Genomic DNA, 19,609 nt, shown 5'->3' on the forward strand with positions numbered 1-19,609 from the left:
ATGGGTGGTTCAAACCCACCTAGAGGCACCTCAGAAGACAGGCCCAGCGATCTGCTCCTGAAAGGTCACAGCCTTGAAAACCCTATGAAGCAATTCTACTCTGCACACAAGGCCTCACCGTGATCAATTCAAGGGCAATTCACAACAACAACAACCCACCTTCCTGGAAGTTCTAGAAATCCATGATAAAGAAATTAGGCTTTTTATTCATTAAAACAAACAAAAAAAACATGTTGCCATCTAGTTGATTCTGACTCATAATAACCTGAGTTGCTGCTCTTTCTTTTACCTTAGGGATAAGAGGTTCTTGAAATCCATTTTATTGTCTTTAATGAATAAAACAGTAAAATGGATTTTGAGAACCTCTTATCTCCAAGGTAAAAGAAAGAGCAGCAACTCAGGTCAGAAACTCATTTCTGGGATTCCTGGTCAGGAGCAGCATATATTTCTAAAGTAGATATTCTGTGGTGCACCAACCCAAACTGCTCTTATTCAAGTATAGGCAGAGCTATTGTGGTAACTTCCAAATATGATTAGTCATTGAAATGCCTTATCTTCTTCTTCGTGTTGTTGTTTTAACACGAGGCCTATGATTTTAGAACTTTCGGAAATGAGTGCTCTTTCAAGGTATCATATTTAATGTCAGAGAGATCAAGACAATCATGGGCTCATAAGGATTTCATCTGAAGAATTCTGAAGGCACGGATTGTGGATACAATTCAAATTCAAAACCTGTAAAAATATTTTCTGGTTGTTGCTTTGAGATGAGAGACATAGGCAAGGGCGGCGGGGGGAAACTTCCATTAGAAAACAGAGACAAACCAACAATAGATCTTGGACCCAAAAAGTAAATTACATGAGGTTTAGGTTGAGTTGATGCCTAAACGACTGTAATAACATCCACTTCTAAAATAAACTCCAACTTTATGGAAGAGGAGCATAGTAATAAAGCAAAGGCTTAGGGCATGAGCAATCAAGAATAGGAAGAAGGAACAGCCATCTAAGATGCATCAATTGGTCTCTACCCACCTGGATCAAAGGAGAATGAAGAATACCAAGGACACAAGGTGATTACGAGCCCAAGAGACAGAAAGGGCCACATGAACCAGCGACTACATCATCCTGAGACCAGAAGAACTAGATCGTGCCCAGCTACAACCGATGACTGCCCTGACAGGGAACAGAACAGAGAACCCCTGAGGGAGCAGGAGAGCAGTGGGATGCAGACCCCAAATTCTCATAAGACCAGACTTAATGGTCTGACTGACACTGGAAGGACCCCGGTGGTCATGGCCTCCAGACCTCTGTTGCCCCAGGACAGGAGCCATTCCCAAAGCCAACTCTTCAGACATGGATTGGACTGGAGGGATGGAGAGGGATGCTGGTGAGGAGTGAGCTTCTTGGGTCAGGTGGACACTAGAGACTATGTTGGCATCTCCTGCCTGGAGGGGAGATGAGAGGGTGGAGGGGTTAGAAGCTGGCAAAATGGACACGAAAAGAGAGAGTGGGGGGAGAGAGCAGGCTGTCTCATTAGGGGGAGAGTAATTGGGAGTGTGTAGCAAGGTGTATATGGGTTTTTGTGTGAGAGACTGACTTGATTTGTGAACTTTCACTTAAAGCACAATAAAAATTATTAAAAAAAAAAAGAATAGGAAGAAGGTCCTATGATGTGTAAACTGCATCAACAGAAAGTACTTTGACCTCCCTAAACCTGCAAGAATCACCTTGACTTTCTATGCCATAAAAAGGATACCTAGGACTCAGTACTGAATGAGCCTTTTGAGTACTGAAGCAAGCATGAATTCAAAAATCAGATGTGACATTAGGGGCAACCTGAGTCTTATGCATTCATTCTACAAATATTATATTGAGTACTTCTAAGTTCTAGGTGCTGGGGCGACCTGTGTCCTCATGGAGCTCCCAACACACATCCTGACGTTCCTCAATAGAGAGCCTTCCACAAGGCACACCCCCCACATTTAGGAAAGTGCAAACAGCCTGGCAAATGCGGTTATCTCATCAAGTAGAAAAATACAACCATTTCTATGTGTTCTTAATTTCTCCATCTAGATTTAAATGTCAGAAAAACAAGAGCAATACCCAATACTTTTTTGGAATCTCCACAGCATCTGACATAGTGCTGTACACATGAGAAGTTAATGAATAAGTAGAAAGGAAGAGCTGGGGCAATGGGGGACACCTGGGTACTTGGGAGGAAGGAGGATGGGAAAGGAGGAAGGAGCTGATGGAACTAGAAGAGGAGACAAGGAAGAGGTCTCCACTCACTCCACCACTTTGTGCAGCCCAGAAGCAGCAGTGCACAATGGGTGAAACTTTCTGGGATAAGAGTCTGCTGTACTTCCATCCTGTAGCTCCTCTTACCTTTAATGCATACTCTCCTATTCGGTTTCAGCCATGGACAACCCTGTAGATCTGATTGCTACCAACATCACTCCAACGGAAGCCCTGCTGCAGTGGAAGGCACCCGCGGGTGAAGTGGAGAACTACGTGATTGTTCTCACACACTTTGCAGGTGGGCATCTGCAGGCCTGTGCACCAGGCAGGTGAGAATGGTGGGGGTGGGGCCTGCAGACCAGTATGAAGGTGAAGAACCAAGGTATTTTGTCAATCTAAGGGACAAATCAGAAGTTTTCCTGCTTTGGTTACACTATAAATTTCTCAAGATGTCTCCAAACCCCGTGACCTCTGTCAGCTAGAAGAATTGAGAAAGCTGAGTCTGAAAGGTACAAGAAGGGCGTGTAACCAAAGACAAATGCAAAAACAGGAATAGCTAAGTCTTGACCCAAAATGCTAAGGATGAGAAAGCAGACTTTTCTGGATATTTACGGAGCAAGAAAACACTGAAGTTATAGGACCATGCTTGGAGCAGATGATGCATGACAACAGGTAACAGGGGATTCAGAACTACTAAAGCCTCCTCTTGTTATGGTCTTCTGTACCCACATCCAGCTCAAATCATCGAGTCAACATACAGTCTTGAGTTCCAGTGACTTCTTCACCATGTTTGTTCACCTTATGCTATTTAAAGTTAAATAGAAAATCCTAAAACAAAACAGTGTTGGGTAGCCCAAGTCTATTATTATTTTTTATAGAATAATACAAAAATTACAGAAAATTATTTCTTTGCCTAAATTATATATGTGATCACAGAATTTTGTGGATTATATTCAGGAATCTGGGGAAGAGAGATGCCAAAAGACAGAAGGCAGGCAGATGTCTTGATTTTCAAAAATGGCAGAGAAAGGCAATTCTGTAAGCTACAAGGAAGTAAACTTATTGTCCAAGCTGGGGAGAGTAAAAGCTAAAACAGACTGTTAAGCAAATTGTGATTACTACATACCAGCACAGGTTGACTAAGAATAATTTTAATCAAAAACCACTTATGTTCATGTTTTTTTATTGGCAAATTCGGCAGCACATTTGTATTTCAGCAAGGCATTTTCAAAAAAACTCACTTTATCACTTTGTCCTTCCTTAAGATAGAAAATAGCATGATGGGCCATATTGGAGTTAGCTGGAACTATAGCTGATTGAGTGAACCTCCTCAAAGAATGAATATCATTGCTATGGATATGTCCTCACCCCTCTGTGTATGCACATTCCTTCTTCTTGCATATCATGGTTGTTTTAGTTATCCAGTGCTGCTATGACAGAAATACCACAAGTGGGTGGCTTTAAAAAACAGAAATTTATCTTCTCACAGTTTAGGAGGCTAAAAGTCCAAATTCAGAGCGCCATCGCTAGGAGAAGGCTTTCTCTCTGTGGCTCTGGAGGAAGATCCTTGCCTCTTCAGCTTCTGCTTCCTGGTTCCTTGGAGATCTCCATGTGTCTTGGCATCTACCTTAACCCATCTCTGGTCTGCTCACTTGTTTAAACTCTTTTGTATCTCAAAAGAGATTGACTCAAGATACATCCTACACTAATCCTGCCTCATTAACATAACAAAGACATTCCATTCCCAAATGGGAGTATAACCACAGGCATAGAGGTTAGGACTTACAACACATATTTTGGGAGGGGACATAATTCAAACCATAACGATAATCCTGTGTTTCTTAACTCTCTCATGATTTCTCAGGCCTCCATGCATTTGCACAAGCTGTTTTCTCCTCCAGGAGATTCTCTCCCCACTTGTCTGCCTAGAAAGTCCATCCTTCAAGTCTTAGTTTCAATACTATCTCCTCTGTTAAAGCTTCTCTTACCCTCCCCAAGGCGTAGGGTGCACCTGTTCATAGATACAAAGTGCACAGTCCCATGAGAGCAATTAACTTCTATTCATTCAACAAATACTTTTGATGACCTCCAATGTGCCAGATATTCCAACTGAGAGACAAAACACCGAACTCACTGTCTAAAGTCAACTCAGAGAAGTGAATTCTTACAACTCAATGTGAGGAGCGCCATGATAGAGGCAAGCACAGAACACAATGGACCACATGCAATGGGTCCCTATGATTTGAGTCAAGGGGGTTGAGGGGAAGAAAGGAGGTAGGTCTTAGCTAAATTTAAAAAAAGAGGAGAAGGAAGGAAATTCCCAAAACAAGAGCAGCCGACACGCATTTGCCGAGGTCTGACAGAGCATGGGAGCCCTGGTGGTGAAGTGGTTAAGAGCTCGGCTGCTAACCAAAAGGTCGGCATTTTGAATCCACCAGCTGCTCCTTGGCAACCCTATAGGGCCGTTCTACTCTGTCCTATAGGGTCACCATGAGTCGGAATTGACTCAACAGCAACTGGTTTTTGGAGAGAACATGAGGATATGGCTGGAGCATTGAATGATGGTGGGATGTTGCAAAAAAAAAAAAAAGATTTGGTCTCTGCCAAAGAGTTAGTTTGTATTTTAACTTACTTGCAAGCCTTTCTTTGCCTTTAGACTATAAAACGCTGGAAACCTTAGGCCCTATCTGCTTTGGAAACGTGTCTGGTAAACTTTTGTTAAAGGCTGAATGACTCAGGAGTATTTTAACAGCACAGTAGTGGGATTGGCCCTGATCTAAGGAACAGTTTTACCAACAGCTTGAAAGAATACAGAGAAGACATGCTTAACTGAATTTGTATGTAAAACAAAACTGTGATTGATAGAATCCAAATGCAAAAACATTTTAATAAACTGAAACAGTGGTCCAAAATGCAATCAACAAGGCGACACGCAATAGATGCAAAGTTCTGCCCATAGAGCCAAAAACATCAGTTGCACACGGTTGAGAAGAGGGTTACGAACAAAATCTTTGGTTCGCAGTACTCTCAGCCTATGACAACAGTATCACATGACCGCTCAAAAACCGAATGGATTAATACAGACGGCACAAACAAAAGCAGAGGCAGACCCTGTTTGCTTCACTGGTCAGCACATCTCAATTATTGTTCTCAATTCTCTGAGTTTTTGCAATTCAAAAGGGAGATTGACAAACTGTTGCTTATACAGAGAAAAGCAGCCAGGATTGTGAGGGGTTTTGGAATTGTGACAGTTTGGAATTGGGGAGGAGCTGAGTTTCCTTAGTCTAGAGAAGAGAGGTCTTAGTTAGGAAGAGTGTCGTGGGGTAAGGGTTCATGTAGACAAAGAATTCAGTTTGTTTCTTGTGACTCCAGAGGCCCAAATACAAGTCATAGAGAAGACAATTTGGCTTTCATATAAGGAATGTTTTTCTCAATAAAGATGTAGAAAGGAATGAGAGGGGGTCCTCGTATTGAGTAAGATGCTAAACTAGATAATCTGTAAGAAATCTTTCCAAAATTCCCTAATATTGGAGCCTTGTGAAATGCCTTCGGATTTTGTGGGTCTTCCCTGAACTCAATCCTTACTCATATTCATCTGATTGCAGTCGCTGGAGAGACCATTCTGGTTGATGGAGTCAATGAGGAATTTCAGCTTGTTGACCTACTTCCTTGCACCCACTATACTGTCACCATGTATGCCACCAGCGGGCCTCTCACCAGTGGCACCGTCAGCACCAACTTCTCCACCCGTGAGTACACGGTCATCTGCATACTTGGTATCTCTGGAGGCTTTTGTGGACCCTGAGAATGATTGGTTTCCTCATGGTGGACTAGATTATAGTGGATAAGTTTTGACAGTGTAGCTATGAGCTGTCCTTATTTTGGCTGACTCCAGCCCAACTGCTAGTGACAGTGAGAGGCAGCTCTCAGCTAGCAGACACGCATCTTTTCTCTGCTCCTACCCTGGGTCTGGGTGACAGAAGTAGAGCCAGGCCAAGAAAGACCAGGGCTGGCAATGCACCCGGCCAGGAAAGTCCAACAGATATTGTTTTAGCCTCTTAGTGCTGCTATAATACCACATTTTTTCATAGCGTAGGAGGCTAGAAGTCTGAATTCAGGGCACTGATTCTAGGGAAAGACTCTCTCTGTTGGCTCTGGAAGAAAATCCTTGTCTCTTTCGGCATCTGTAGACCCAGTGTTCCTCAGTTCCTTGGAGATCTTCACATGGCATCTATCTTCCCCCTGTTTGTGCTTGCTTCTGTGTCTAATCTACTCTTTTGTAACTAAGAAGTGATTAGGTTAGGACACAGCCTGCAGGGACATGGCCTCAGTAACATAACAAAGAGATCCCTGTTCCCAAATGAGATTATGTCCACAGGTATAAGGGTTAGGATTCCAACATATATTTTGGAAGGACACAATTTAATCCATAACAGATATTAAAGGGGCTAGATATCAGGGCAAGAGCTGCGGTATAAGGTCATGACCAAGAGAGCAGTAGACAAAAGTATAGGTGTGGAAATGTAAATTCAAGAGTGGACTCACATACATGTAAGTTTAACACGGTCATGGTCCCAGGCATAGTGGGTCAGATTAGAAGTCACAACCCATGCCCAGAGCCCCAGGTGAGGGAAGAGGGTACTGGCTGCAAGGATGATCATGACATTGAATGATTAACTTCTGACCCAGGGGTGCCCTTGATGCTCCTGTCCCAGCCAGCACTGGAGTCAGCCTGTGAGCAGCTCTGAGACACACAGAGGTGGGCACATAGATCTGTGTGCCTGGAATCAAGCGGAGAGGAGCTGAGAGGCAGGCACATCGCAGTATGTTCTCTTCTTTGCAGTCCTGGACCCTCCTGGAAACTTGACAGCCAGCGAAGTCACCAGGCAGAGTGTCCTGATCTCCTGGCAGCCTCCCAGAGCAGAGATTGAGAACTACGTCTTGACCTACAAGTCCACTGATGGAAGCCGGAAGGTGAGATTTTGTTGAAAAGAGGGAAGACCATTTCTATCAAGAAATGCCACTCAAATGACCAGTGGAAATGGGGGAGGTGATAGGAGAGAAGGAAGCAATCCACAGAAAAAAACTGGGTTCCCCATCAAGGATGCACAGCATGTGCTGGAGGAAAGAGCCCCAAGACCTGGGTTCTGGTCCTGGCTCCACTATCACTCGCTACGCGAGTCGAGGTAAAGCAGTAAACCTCTCCAAGCCTCAGTTTCTCCCCTTAGATAATAGAGGCATCTAGTCCTGCAGCTTCACTAGGTTTTGCTGGTTCTTCCAACATAATGATGCAAAGCTTCAAAGTCTATACAAGTATGTGGTAGTGGTACTATTTTTCACTACAGAGTCAAGCAAACATAGGCTGGATAACAAATTCAACAGCCTTTTATGCCTCTTAATAAGCATTTTAAAGGCTACATCTGTCTGGCCTATAGTAAAGAGATGACAGGTATTGTTTTATATCATCAGTCAAAAGAGTCCATCTGGAGTAGTGGAATCCTTTTTTAAAGTGAAATCATATACAGAAGCCAAATACATACAATACTAGATTTAAGCAGAGCCACTCTGTTCGATATTGGATTCAGGGAAGGCTAGAATCCTGCTTCCTCAGCTTCTTCCTTAATCCTTGAGGAAGCCCAGTGCATTCGGAAAACCAGTGGATTCCATAATCCAGGTGCGCTTATTCCAGTGTGAACTTGTGACATAGGAGGTGGCTTAAGTCTCACATAGGAGCTGTCCTCTCTGCTTATTGGTTTCCTCCTTACTGGGTGATGTAGAAGACAAACACGGCTACCGCAATACTTTCTATCTAATGTCCTGGCTGGCCATGGGATTTGGACTTCCCTTCCCCACTTCCCCATATCGTGGGCTTGTCGTTCCCTTCCACCTCCCTTCAGCTGGTCCATTATGCAGGAGCTGATTGTGGATGCAGAGGACACATGGATCCGATTGGAGGGCCTTTCAGAGAACACGGACTACACGGTGCTCCTGCAGGCAGCCCGGGATGCCACGCGGAGCAGCATCACCTCGACCGCCTTCACCACGGGTGAGACAGCTGTGGCCACTCTGATGCCTTCTTCTCCCCTGCATGATGTTTGGCTCTTCGGCAGCCTTTGCTGAGTCTTGTCCTGGGGGGAGCTTATCAAAGAAACTCAATTACCTTCCTGCCAAGGAAAGGAGTTATTTCTTCTACTCCTTCCTCCCTCCCTCCCTCCCAAGACACTGCAACAGGGGCAGATTATCCAATAGGCAAGGTAAGCACAGTGCTTACCTTGCTTACCAGATCATCTGCAGTGAACAATTTCACATTTTTTCACCACAGCAAAATTCTGCTTCTAGGTATGGCTGGCATCTGTCTCTCTCCCAACCCCACAGCACCCTCCTACAGAATCAAAGACTCTTTCTTTTTCAATTTTACAATCCCTGACAGGGGCAGATTACCCAGTGGGCAAGGTAGTTACCTTGCTTATTGAGTAATCCACCCCTCACTGCAAGAAAACTGTCACTACCAAGGCAACCACAGCCCAGCAATCCACTTGCCTGGTCCATCCTAGCCAACTTAATGCACCAAGTGAAGACATCAGGTTCCTGCTCAGCTATTCTGCAAGTGTTTTTCCAGCAAAGATTGTTCCTCCCTCCCTCCCCACTCTGCTGCCTGGAATCACAGACTTGCCTGGTAAAAGCAGCAATAACCAAACGAAAACCAAACCCTTGGCCACCGAGTTGATTCCGACTCACAGCCACCCTAGTAATCCCTTAATATTAAGTCTATGGTTCTTCCCCATACACAAAGCACGTTTGCATCCCTGTGGTCTCAACTCAATTCTTTTGACCACTTGTGAGGAAGGTCTCATTATCCGCATTTCGCAGATGATGAACTGAGGTACATAGAAATCAAATGGCTAGTAAGTGGTGGGGTCAATGCTTGAGGTAGTCTATCTCTAAGTCCGTATATTCCTCCTTCCTGGCCTCAATGAAGTCAGTAGAAGACACTTGAAAAATGCTCTAAAAAGATAAGAGTGTGCTAATATCTATAATGGGGTCCCTGGGTGGTGCAAACAGTTAACATGCTTGGCTGCTAACCAAACTGTTGGAGATTTTGAGTTCACCCAGATGTGCCTTGGAAGAAAGCCCTGACAGTCTACTTTTGAAAAATCAGCCATCGAAAACCAGATGGAGCACAGTTCTACTCTGATACATATGGGGTCACCATGAGTTGGAATGGACTTGATGGCAACTGGTTTAATGTCTATAATAACAACAAATAAACCAATACATAATCTTTGAGCTCTATTTGTCAGGCACTGTTCTAACTGTATTTCACATATGACCTAATTTAATCCTCACAACAGCCTATGTGCTATGTACCATTATTCCTACTCACAGATGTGGGAACTGGGCCACAGAGAGGTAAGCTAAGTCACTCAAGATTCTATAGCTCTTAAGTAGGAAGGCTGGGATTTGAGCCCAGATGTTCTGACTCTGGGGCCCATGCTGTTAACTCCTCACTGCACCTCCCGTGGAGCCTCTCTGCAGTCTGTAGTGTGGGACTGCCCAGCCCAGACTTTGAATTATCCACCTGCCCCACATTCTGGGGGGGTGGATTGCATATGTGTGGGGCAAGCATGAGCATGTTTCTGGGTACCCTTACTCCTAGAGATGATCTGCCATCTTAGAGTACCAGATTGGGTTCTATCCATGCCCCAGAGACCATTCCCTCAGATCCAGTGAGAGGTGATTGAAAGTCCTCCAGCCCCAGCCCAGGTGCCTCCTCCACTGGACGTGTTCTAAATGACAAAGCAAGACACTGAGCCAAATACACCAAAATGCCACCAGTGGTCCTTTACATAATGAGATTGCAAATGAGTCCTATTTCCCCTTCTTTTTCAATACCCCACAAAGTTCATATAGTGAGCACACTAATCATAAAAATAATTTTTTAATTAAAAAATAAAAATAAACCTTGGTCACATAGTCAAGGAATGAACCCAGAGATGTGTCCTTACCAACTGGAACTTGGAGGACACTTGATCTTTTTGTGGGGCTGAAGTCACTTATGCTCATCCTATATGCCCTTTCAAAGGGTGTCTTAGATCCAAGGTGCATCCTCCCCTTGGAAACCCTGGTGGCATAGTGGTTAAGAGCTACAGCTGCTAACCAAAGGTCAGCAGTTCAAATCCACCAGGCACTCCTTGGAAACCCTATGGGGCTGTTCTACTCTGTCCTATAGGGTCACCATGAGTCAGAATCAACTCGATGGCAACAGGTTTGTGTTTGTCCTTATCTTGTTTAAGCTCTTCCCTGCACATTCACAGATTGAGTAAAGGGCCCTCCATGGTCCCATTTTCCAAGCTACCAGCCCAAGATCCACGGATTGGAGCTTTTCACTGAGCTAAGACTTTCTTTCCCATAAAAATGACACAGGCAGTAGATACTTGAACAGAGCTCCAGGTTTGCATACTTATTAGGTTGAAGCTGATCATTTCATTCCTAAAATGTATGGGCTCAGTGTAGTATGAGCTTTTAGTTCCCATCCTGGTAATGCTACAGCTAGCTATTGTGAGCCATGTGACAAGACTCCTGAAGTTTTTGTGGTATCTTACAGCTGTGCTTTGCTCCAGACCCCTCTGGGCTGAAAGGTAGACCAGCCTCTATGTCCACTACTACCCTGACTTAGACGATGAAGCCTCCTCAAGGGGTGTCCGAGTGTTTGGACCTTGGATCCCAAATCTGCCTGCAAGCTCAGCAGGATCAAATAACGGAGGGTTAACAGCCCTCATGGAAATGCGGAGAGGAGACCAGGGTAGTGTCTTTGTTTTGTGGACAATGCAGGAGACACTAGGGTGCATTTTAGGTTTCTTTTGAGGAGACTTCAACTGACACTGGGTTCCTTGGTCACTGACCAATGCCAGCTCAGAAAGGAGAAAGCAAAAGAGCATGATTGCCTGTACAATCGGTGTAGTTACTGACCGAGCTGCTCCACGTAGGGTTTGGAGTACCAGCGAAGGACTTGCCTCTGGTACATGGAAAAGTTCTGTCCAGGTTTGGAAGCTTTTGCAGGATTTCGATGGACAGCTCAAATTTAAATTTAAGTCACTGGTGTACACCAAACACTGCTGGCTTTGTCTTGGAGATTTATCAGAACCCACTGGGGAAAAAAAATAAATCAGGATGCAGAAGGAAAAGTTCAAGGGCAGAAATAATTTATGTGAAAGCACCTTGCACATAGCCTGGCACACAGCCAACAGGATGTAATGTTGGGTGGATCAAACAGTTAGATCCCAGCTGCAGAGCACTTGTAGGGTGCTCATAGGGTAAACCAAAGCCCCAGGAGGAGAGGACTCTCAACACCCCTCACAGGGATGGGGTGCAGCCAGAAATACTGCTGCAGAGTATGATGCCCGAAATCCCTCTAATTTCAGAATCTACCACTCCAAAAGCAAAGGTCCCTGAAGAAATTACGTGAAGCCTACATGGTTATTTTCATTTTAATATTAATGAGTGCTCATTGCTTGTCCCATTCCCCCAAATTCTGTTAAGGACGGAGGAGAAAGAGAATATAAGGGTACCAGCTTCCTAAGGGTGGGGATGGGGATGTTACCCAGAAGACAAAGAAGTAAAATTGAAGAAGAGCAGAACATCTTCACTTACAAGATTGGAGTGATGTCAGTATGGCCCCCACAGGCAGGCACTACTCCTGCTGAGCCAAAGTCCAAGGAATACTGGAAGCCTCATATGGGATGACAAACCAGGGCTGAGGGACTTAGAGGTTAACTTCATTCTGGCAATCAGCATCATTTCTTTGACAGTACCCGGCCTGTCCTTAGCAGCATCCTGTCCTTAGGGCTGGCTGATCTCAGCTGATCGTCCTGAGTGTTTTCTATCATCTTCTCTTACGGTGTCCCTGGTTGATGGTTCAAATTCACTCAGAAGCACCGCAGCAGAAAGGCCAGATGATCTACTTCCAAAAAATCAGCCACTGAAAACCCTATAGAGCACAGTTCTACTCTGACACACGTAGAGTCACCATGAGTCAGAATCAACTAAAAGGCAACTGGTTTTGTTGCTTTTTATTTTATTTTTAATTGTGCTTTAGGTGAAAGTTTACAGAGCAAATTATTTTCTCATTCAACAATTTACCCACATATTATTTCATGACGTTGGTTGCAATACCTGCAATACATCAACACTCTCCCTTTCCCCACCTCAGGTTCCCCATTTCCATCAGTCCATTTCTCCTGTCCCTTCCTTCTGTCTCATCATCGCTTTCAGGCAGGCGTTGCCCATTTGGTCTCGTATACATGATTGAACTAAGAAGCACTTGCTCATATGTGTTTTTTGGTTTTGTTTTATAGACCTGTCTAATCTTTGGCTGAAGGGTGAACTTCAGAAGTAGCTTCATCTCTGAGTTAAAAGAGTAGCCGGGGCCATAGTCTCAGGGGTTCCTCCAGTCTCTGTCTGACCAGTAAGTCTGGTCTTTTGTGTGTGTGTGTGAATCTGAATTTTGTTCTACATTTTTCTCCCATTCTGTCCAAGGCCCTTTATTAGGACACCTGTGGTTGTTTTTTTTTTCCTCTCTCTCTCTCTCTGTACGGAACAAAAGTTTTAAAGTTGGGTCCCAAAGAAGCCTCTGTCCATTGACAAACCCTCACCTTGTCCTGAGTGGACCGGAGGAAGAGACTCATGTCAAGCAAACACCTAGGTAGTGATCTGGTACAGAGATGAGGTATTTTCAAAAAAAAAAGAACAAAAGAGAGAGAGTGAGAAGAAAAGAACTTGCCCCCATAAAACATCAAAACCCCCCTCTGATCAAGATGTCTCCCCTTGTTGTGTTCCTGCCACATAACACAAGCCCATTTCATTCTTTCCATCATGTTAATAGCTTCCTGTCCTCTTGTCTCTGGAGTTTGCACAAGACTCTAGGGGGAACTAAATACAACTAGTACGGAAGAAAAAAAAATAAATATGAATACATTATTTATAATTTACTGTCGCCTGAAATTTCATCCAAGGTCTACTTGTCTTTTAGAGACATGAATATAAATGAGGAAAAAAATATTCCCTGCAGAGCAACAGGGACTTGGTGAAATGATCATCTGAGAGGCACGTTCTATTGTCTCTTTTAATACTATAAGAAGCAAACAAGGCTCTAGCTAAAGCTTGTCCTCAGAGACGGTGGAGACTGTGAAATAGGTTATCTTGACCTTGAGGTTAAGTGAAGACATCCAGTTGCAGAGGTAGCCAGAGATGGATAATGCTAAGTTTTCTTTTACTGCCTTTACTCCAACCCCCACTATCCCACATCGAGGCTGAGCTGCCCTGTACAATCAGCGTAAACTCTGAGTCTACCTCAGCAAAAGCTTCCGTTTCTGAGGTGGTGAAAATTAATGAAGATTGGCAGACTCTGGGTTCTGGAACAAAAGATGGTGGATCATGCAAATCCATATAGTTATCAGATATATCCACTGGAAAAAGAAAGCTGAAATATTACTAGCCACTGCCATCTACCCTTATATCTCACACCCGAAGTGGAGCGCTGAAGAGGCTTTTCTCTGCTCCATTAACGAGAGACAGCTTGAGTTCTTATTTCACTGAGACAAGCAAATCCCTAAAAAGGAAAAGTCCACTTTCTCCTCTCTTTGGGATTTGGCTTGGAGAAAGGGATAGGGCACTAAGCATCCCATTTAAAGAAGCCATTCCCATGCATGTCCAAAATGGATAGGCATATGGGTGTCAGTTCAGAAGTTAGAATTAATCATTAAAAAAAAAAAAATCATAGGGCCCAGTTTATCACATATCACCATTAGCCTCCAACAATGTCCCTCTCTGTATTTATTCTTGTAGTTATTTCCCTTTACTCCCATTTCTTCCCCCACCATCCATATGTAACTGTTGTAATGTGTTAAACTTTGTATCCTTTTGTTTTTGTTTGTGCCAAGAGTGTTCTTGTAAAATTGTTTTGAGTATAAATATTTTAAAGGTATTGTATTACATAACTCATCCTTTATTTTACTCCGCACTATTTTTAAGACCCATCCATGTTGTTATATGTATCTATAGTCTTTTGCATCCAACTGTTGCAAAATATTGCATGGTGTGTATCCATCACATCTTACCTCTCCACTCTTCCCAAAGAGGGACATCAGATTGTTTCCAACATCTCTCCACCACAAATGGTGCTGCAATAAATACCTTGTACACATTTACTATGTACCAGTAAGACAGTACCTTTGAGATACATATATACCAAGAATAGGAATTACTGGATCATGAGGTATGTGCTTACTTAGTTTAACTAAGTACCGCTCTTTCAGTGGCTGTGTGCTGGTCAACACTCCCTCTAGTAGTACATGAAGACTCCTATTTCCTAATGCCAACATTTGGCATGATCCACGTTTGTAAATTTTGACTGCCTAATTGATATCAATATTTCATTGTTCTAGTGGAATTTCTTTAAATAATGAGTTTGAATTTGAACACCTCTTCATATGTATGTCAACTTTTTTGAGTTTCCTTTTTCTGCAAATTATCTGTTCATATTGTTTGCCTGGAAACCCTGGTGGCGTAGTGGTTAAGAGCTATGGCTACTAATCAAAAGGTCAGCGGTTCGAATCTACCAAGTGCTCCCTGGAAACCCTGTGGAGCAGCTCTATTCTGTCCTATAGGGTCGCTATGAGTTGGAATCTACTGGACGGCAACGGGTTTTTTTTTTTTTTTTTTTGGTATTGTTTGCCTATTTTTCTACCAGGGTGTCTGTGCTATCTAAGTGTTATAGTCGTTGTTGTCGCAGCTATTTGAGCTTTTGAAGTCTTTCTTAAGAAGTCTTTTCCTGCCTCTAGGCCACAAAGATATTCTCCACATGGTCTTCTATTAACTTTCTAAATTCATTTTTTTTATTTAGTCTATTTTGTATGTGTGTTCAGGCATACAGTTTTATTTTTCTTTCTATAGTGAGCCAGTTATCCCAACATCATTTACTAAATAACCTATCCGTTCATTGATTTGTCAAGGTTTATTGTATATTAAATTCCCATATGTACATGGATCTGTCTTTGAACTCTGAGCTCCCAACTCTATCTCTTGGTGTATTTATCTGTTCTTTTGCCAATACTACATAGTGTTTTTATATCTATGACTTTAGAATATATCTTAATATCTGGTAGAACAAGTGTTCTCACTTTTCTTTTTCAAAGTTGGCTTAAATATTTGTTGACATTTGTTTTTCCATAAACATCTTAGAGTAAGTTTATAAAGTTTCTTTAAAAATTCATTTTCGGCTAGAATTTAAATTACAATTGCAGTGAATTTATAAATTAGTTTGGGGAGAATTGACATCTTTATAATATTAAGTCATCCCTTCTAAAAGTATATTATGTATCTTCATTTATTCAAATCAGACTTATGTTCTTTAAAATAGAGTATAAATTGTTTCTCTATGGTAATCTTTATGTTTTTGGCTATTTCCTTTCTAGGAATTTATTCATTTAATCTGGGTTTTAAAACTTAGTAGCATAAATTCATCATGAAGCCTTTTATTATTTTTAAATCTCTAACTGTAGCTAGTTTCCCTTCTTCATTTCGTATTTTGCTTATTTGCCTCAGCTCAAAGAGAGGTGCTTCCTGACCATCTTAGTTGAGGTCAGGGTCTAGGATGGAAGAAAGAAGCAGCAAGTGACAATCAGGAGCTGAGGCATTTGACCTGGGACTTGAATAATGAGAGTGAACCAGAAGAGCAACCCGGACCTAAGGAAGTGTAATTACTACATCCTGAGGGAGGAATAAGTTTGGCATGTACACTAGATTAAAAGAAAGCCAATGTGGCTGGGGAGTAGTGAGAGAAAGGAGGGTTACAAGGCAGAGCCAGAGTGTGGTGGGCTTGGTAGGCCAAGGCAAAGATTTAGGATTTTATTCTAGTTGCAATGGAGAAGCCATTGAGGGTTTTTAGCAAAAATGAGAGATAGCAGGAGATAGGATCTTACTTAACATTGTAAAACGATCACTCTGGTTGAAGTATGGAGAGTGGATGCAAGTGGGGTCAGAGTGGCACCAGAAAGGTCAGGCAAGAAGCACTACATGACTCCACCCTGTCCTTGCCATATTAAATCAAAAGCCACAGAGAGTGGCCAGGCTGGTCATCATACATCTGTACTCAACACAGTCTACCATGGAATTAGATCTTCTGATATAAGTGAATCCAAGAAATAACAAGACAGATTACATCAGAATATTTTTCTACTATTTGGATGCCTTTAACTGATCTTTGAAAGAAAGATTTGGAACGTTGTGGAACTACACTTGATGGGTAGAATGCAGGTTGTCTGCAGAGCTCGAGGAACTTCTCACACCTCTCCTTAGGGTGAAGATGTTGAAGCTGTCTATTGCTCAGTTGATTCTCCTCTCCCATTATCTTCTAAAGGGCTGTTTTCACCTCTCCCCCGAAGTCTCACTATTAGCTCCCAACTGGGGGGGGTCTTACCCTCATCTAATCCAATCTCCACATTGTACTGAGAATGATATTTCTAAAAAATTGAGCTTAAAATCCATCAGTGGACTTCCTATCCTCTTGCCTTCAGGAGAAGGTCCAAGTTTTTTCATGGCATGATCCAGTCCCAGCTTACCCCTCCAGAGCTCTTACTCATTCATCCAGCCCAGCTCTTGCTCTGTCTTCCACATAAATCTCCAGTTTCCCAAATGGAAATGCTTATGCACAGGCCTGGAACACCCTTCTACCAGTTTGTGACTAACTTCTATGTTAGTTCCTAAAATAAGCAGCCTTTTCTGATTGGCATTTGCCAATCTCTGAACCCATCCCAGACCCCAGCCTCTCTCCCCACCCTTGCCAGTCCCAAGCTGCATTGCACGCCTCACTTCTGTGTTCTCATAGTGCCTTGTTTACCTCTCCCCCATAGCTCTTAGAACTCAGGATGATATGTTCCTATTGCTCCTATCAGAGTGTAAGCAACCTGAAAAGTAGGACCATGTCTTTTTCTTCTTTAAATTTCATCTCCTAGCCCTGTGTTTAGAACCCAGCAGGCGCTCCTTATATGTTTGTTGACTGAATAAACATGTGAATAGGCTGGAAGACACTGTGCAGAAGGCAAAGATGGCATATTTGACAGCTCATGTGGGCTCAACACTCACCCTTGCCATGTCCACAACCTCGGACTATTCCCACAATCTAGCCAGCCCCATTGCAAATGAGGGCTATTAATTCTAACAAGGGGAACTAGGAAGTGCCAGTCAAAAGCCCATGTCTCGAAAGAACAAATCAAAGAGCTGGTGGCTGGCGCTGGTCACCATGCTTCTGTGTAGCCGCACTCTATGCTGTGCAGTCACAGAGAAACCTGTGGAGGCTGTTCTCAGACAGAAACACTGATATCCTGGCTGTAAGGGTGGGCAGTGGGCAGACTCCCCAGAGCCGTTAAACCCAACCAGTTTAAAGACTGTGTCCAAGGGCACAAAACAAGGGACAGGGCAGGGACTGTCTTCCCTCACTCCCGGTCAGCTGGGGGCCATCTGATTGCGCTGTGCTTCATGTAGCTCACTCCATTCACCATTCAGTCTCCGGACGCTCAACACAAACCAATTTCTGAGCAACTCTTCCGGTGAGTGCCCCGGTCCTGTTGGTCTCACAATTACGTCTGGGAACACTTAACCAGGAGACATTTCAGTGTGCCGATCACTCAGCATTGCTTTCCTCTTAACTTCGTAATCACCACAGCGTGTGTTAAAAAAAAAAAAAAAAAAAATGCCTCCTCCTCAGGCCAGTCCCCAGTTATTGCACTGAAAGGAAGAAAACTCTTCCAGTTTTGTTCTTGGTCCTAAAATGTCTACCTTGAGGGAAAAAATTACTGTGATGATCTGGGTTACAGTTAAAAAGGAGTTTCTGATGATATTAGGTGGCATGACATCTATCTGAAATATGCCCTGACAATCACCTTTCTCCCATGTCATAAAATGTCTGATGACACAGGACATACACAATGAACACAGAAGAACAGGAATCAGAGTATTTTCTGTTATTAGCTAAGCCAGAATCTAATAAACCCCAAAGCAGAACTTAATGATCAAAACCGGAACATAGTGCTTAAACTCAAGGCTAAACAGCGTCTCTTATTTCCTCTCCTTCCCATCCCACCCCACCTAATCTTGGGATCAGCCCACTCAGGGCACATCTATTAGGAAGGAGAGAGAGAGGGGAGAGGGAGAAGAGAAGAGAGGGAGAGTGTGTGAGAGAGAGAGGGACTGATTGACTGAGATTCAGTCTACCCACCCAGTCACATGGATCTAGACAGAGAAAGCAGACCACAGGGCTCCTTTGGGACACTGTCCATTCCACCTCTTAGCCTCTCTTAGACCAAAACCCCAAAATCCATTGTCCTTGGCGACCCCGTGTGTTACAGAGTAGAATGGTTCCATAGGGTTTCCTTGGCTGAAATCTTTGTGCGAGCAGATTGTCAGGCCTTTCTTCCACAGCACCACTAGGTGGGTTCAAACCACCAACACTTCAGTTAGTAGTCAAGTACAAATTGTTTGCACCACCCAGGGAAGCCTCTCTTAGAGGAAGAGGAAGAAATACCAGAAAAAGGGTGGAGTTTGGTTTCCACATTTTAAGACCTGGTGACACTGCCCGCTATTGAGTGACAGTTCAGAATTTAACCAATCAAATGAACAGTTCCTTCTCCCATGGGAGAAACCTACTGGGGAGGCTAAGACACCCCTCCCCCCAAAATAAGCCACATTATCAGAAACTAGCAATTGTGCTAGCAGAAATTCAAAACACGAGACAGTTAATATTGTCACATCCAAAGGATCACAGCTCTGAAGTTTGCTCTCCATTGGTCCCAAGTTAGTTGCCGCTAACTTCCTGTGAGGTCTCCAGTCCTTTTCTCCTTGAATGTGTAATTAACACCTACCATTTTAATTTCTGAAACGAATCTAAGATTGGGAATCCCCTCCACCATAGCCCATTGTTAAGGGTGGCAGCACAGTCCTTGTGCCTAGAAGGAGTTAACATACCCTCAGAGGGACCTTGCATGAAGTCTACCGAACTCCAGCTTCTCCCTAACACAGGATGCTTCACTGATGATTCATGACAGGAGTCTTAGATGACCACGGCTTTCAGTGAAGTTGCTACGTCATGTCACCTTCAGTGTGAGGGCTTATACTGTCACTTGCTCTGATCCACCAGGGGGCCCTATGTTGCGCCTGTAGTGTACTAGTTTGGCCAGTAGAGGTCACTGTAGCGACTGACACGTGAGCTCCCTACACAGCCTCTCTTCAATAACTGCAACAGTTCAAGGATGCAGAACCACATCGCTGCACTATGCTTTCATTGACCCAGAAGGTCATTATATTTGCAGAGCACCCAAAC

At 43.4% G+C, this 19,609-nt stretch overlaps 1 protein-coding gene across 1 annotated transcript in view; it reads left to right on the plus strand.

Moving 5' to 3' along the window:
- The window catches only part of TNR (tenascin R), an 80,873-nt gene that overhangs the window by 43,270 nt on the left and 17,994 nt on the right, over positions 1–19,609 (plus strand). The window contains exons 12-15 of the mRNA XM_023549248.2: positions 2,414–2,533; positions 5,841–5,984; positions 7,079–7,209; positions 8,149–8,281. Of these exons, the coding sequence (XP_023405016.1) occupies positions 2,414–2,533; positions 5,841–5,984; positions 7,079–7,209; positions 8,149–8,281 (528 nt within the window). The remainder of the gene's footprint in view (positions 1–2,413; positions 2,534–5,840; positions 5,985–7,078; positions 7,210–8,148; positions 8,282–19,609) is intronic.

This window comes from Loxodonta africana, chromosome 25 (assembly GCF_030014295.1).
Source record: "Loxodonta africana isolate mLoxAfr1 chromosome 25, mLoxAfr1.hap2, whole genome shotgun sequence".
Lineage (NCBI taxonomy): Eukaryota > Metazoa > Chordata > Mammalia > Proboscidea > Elephantidae > Loxodonta > Loxodonta africana.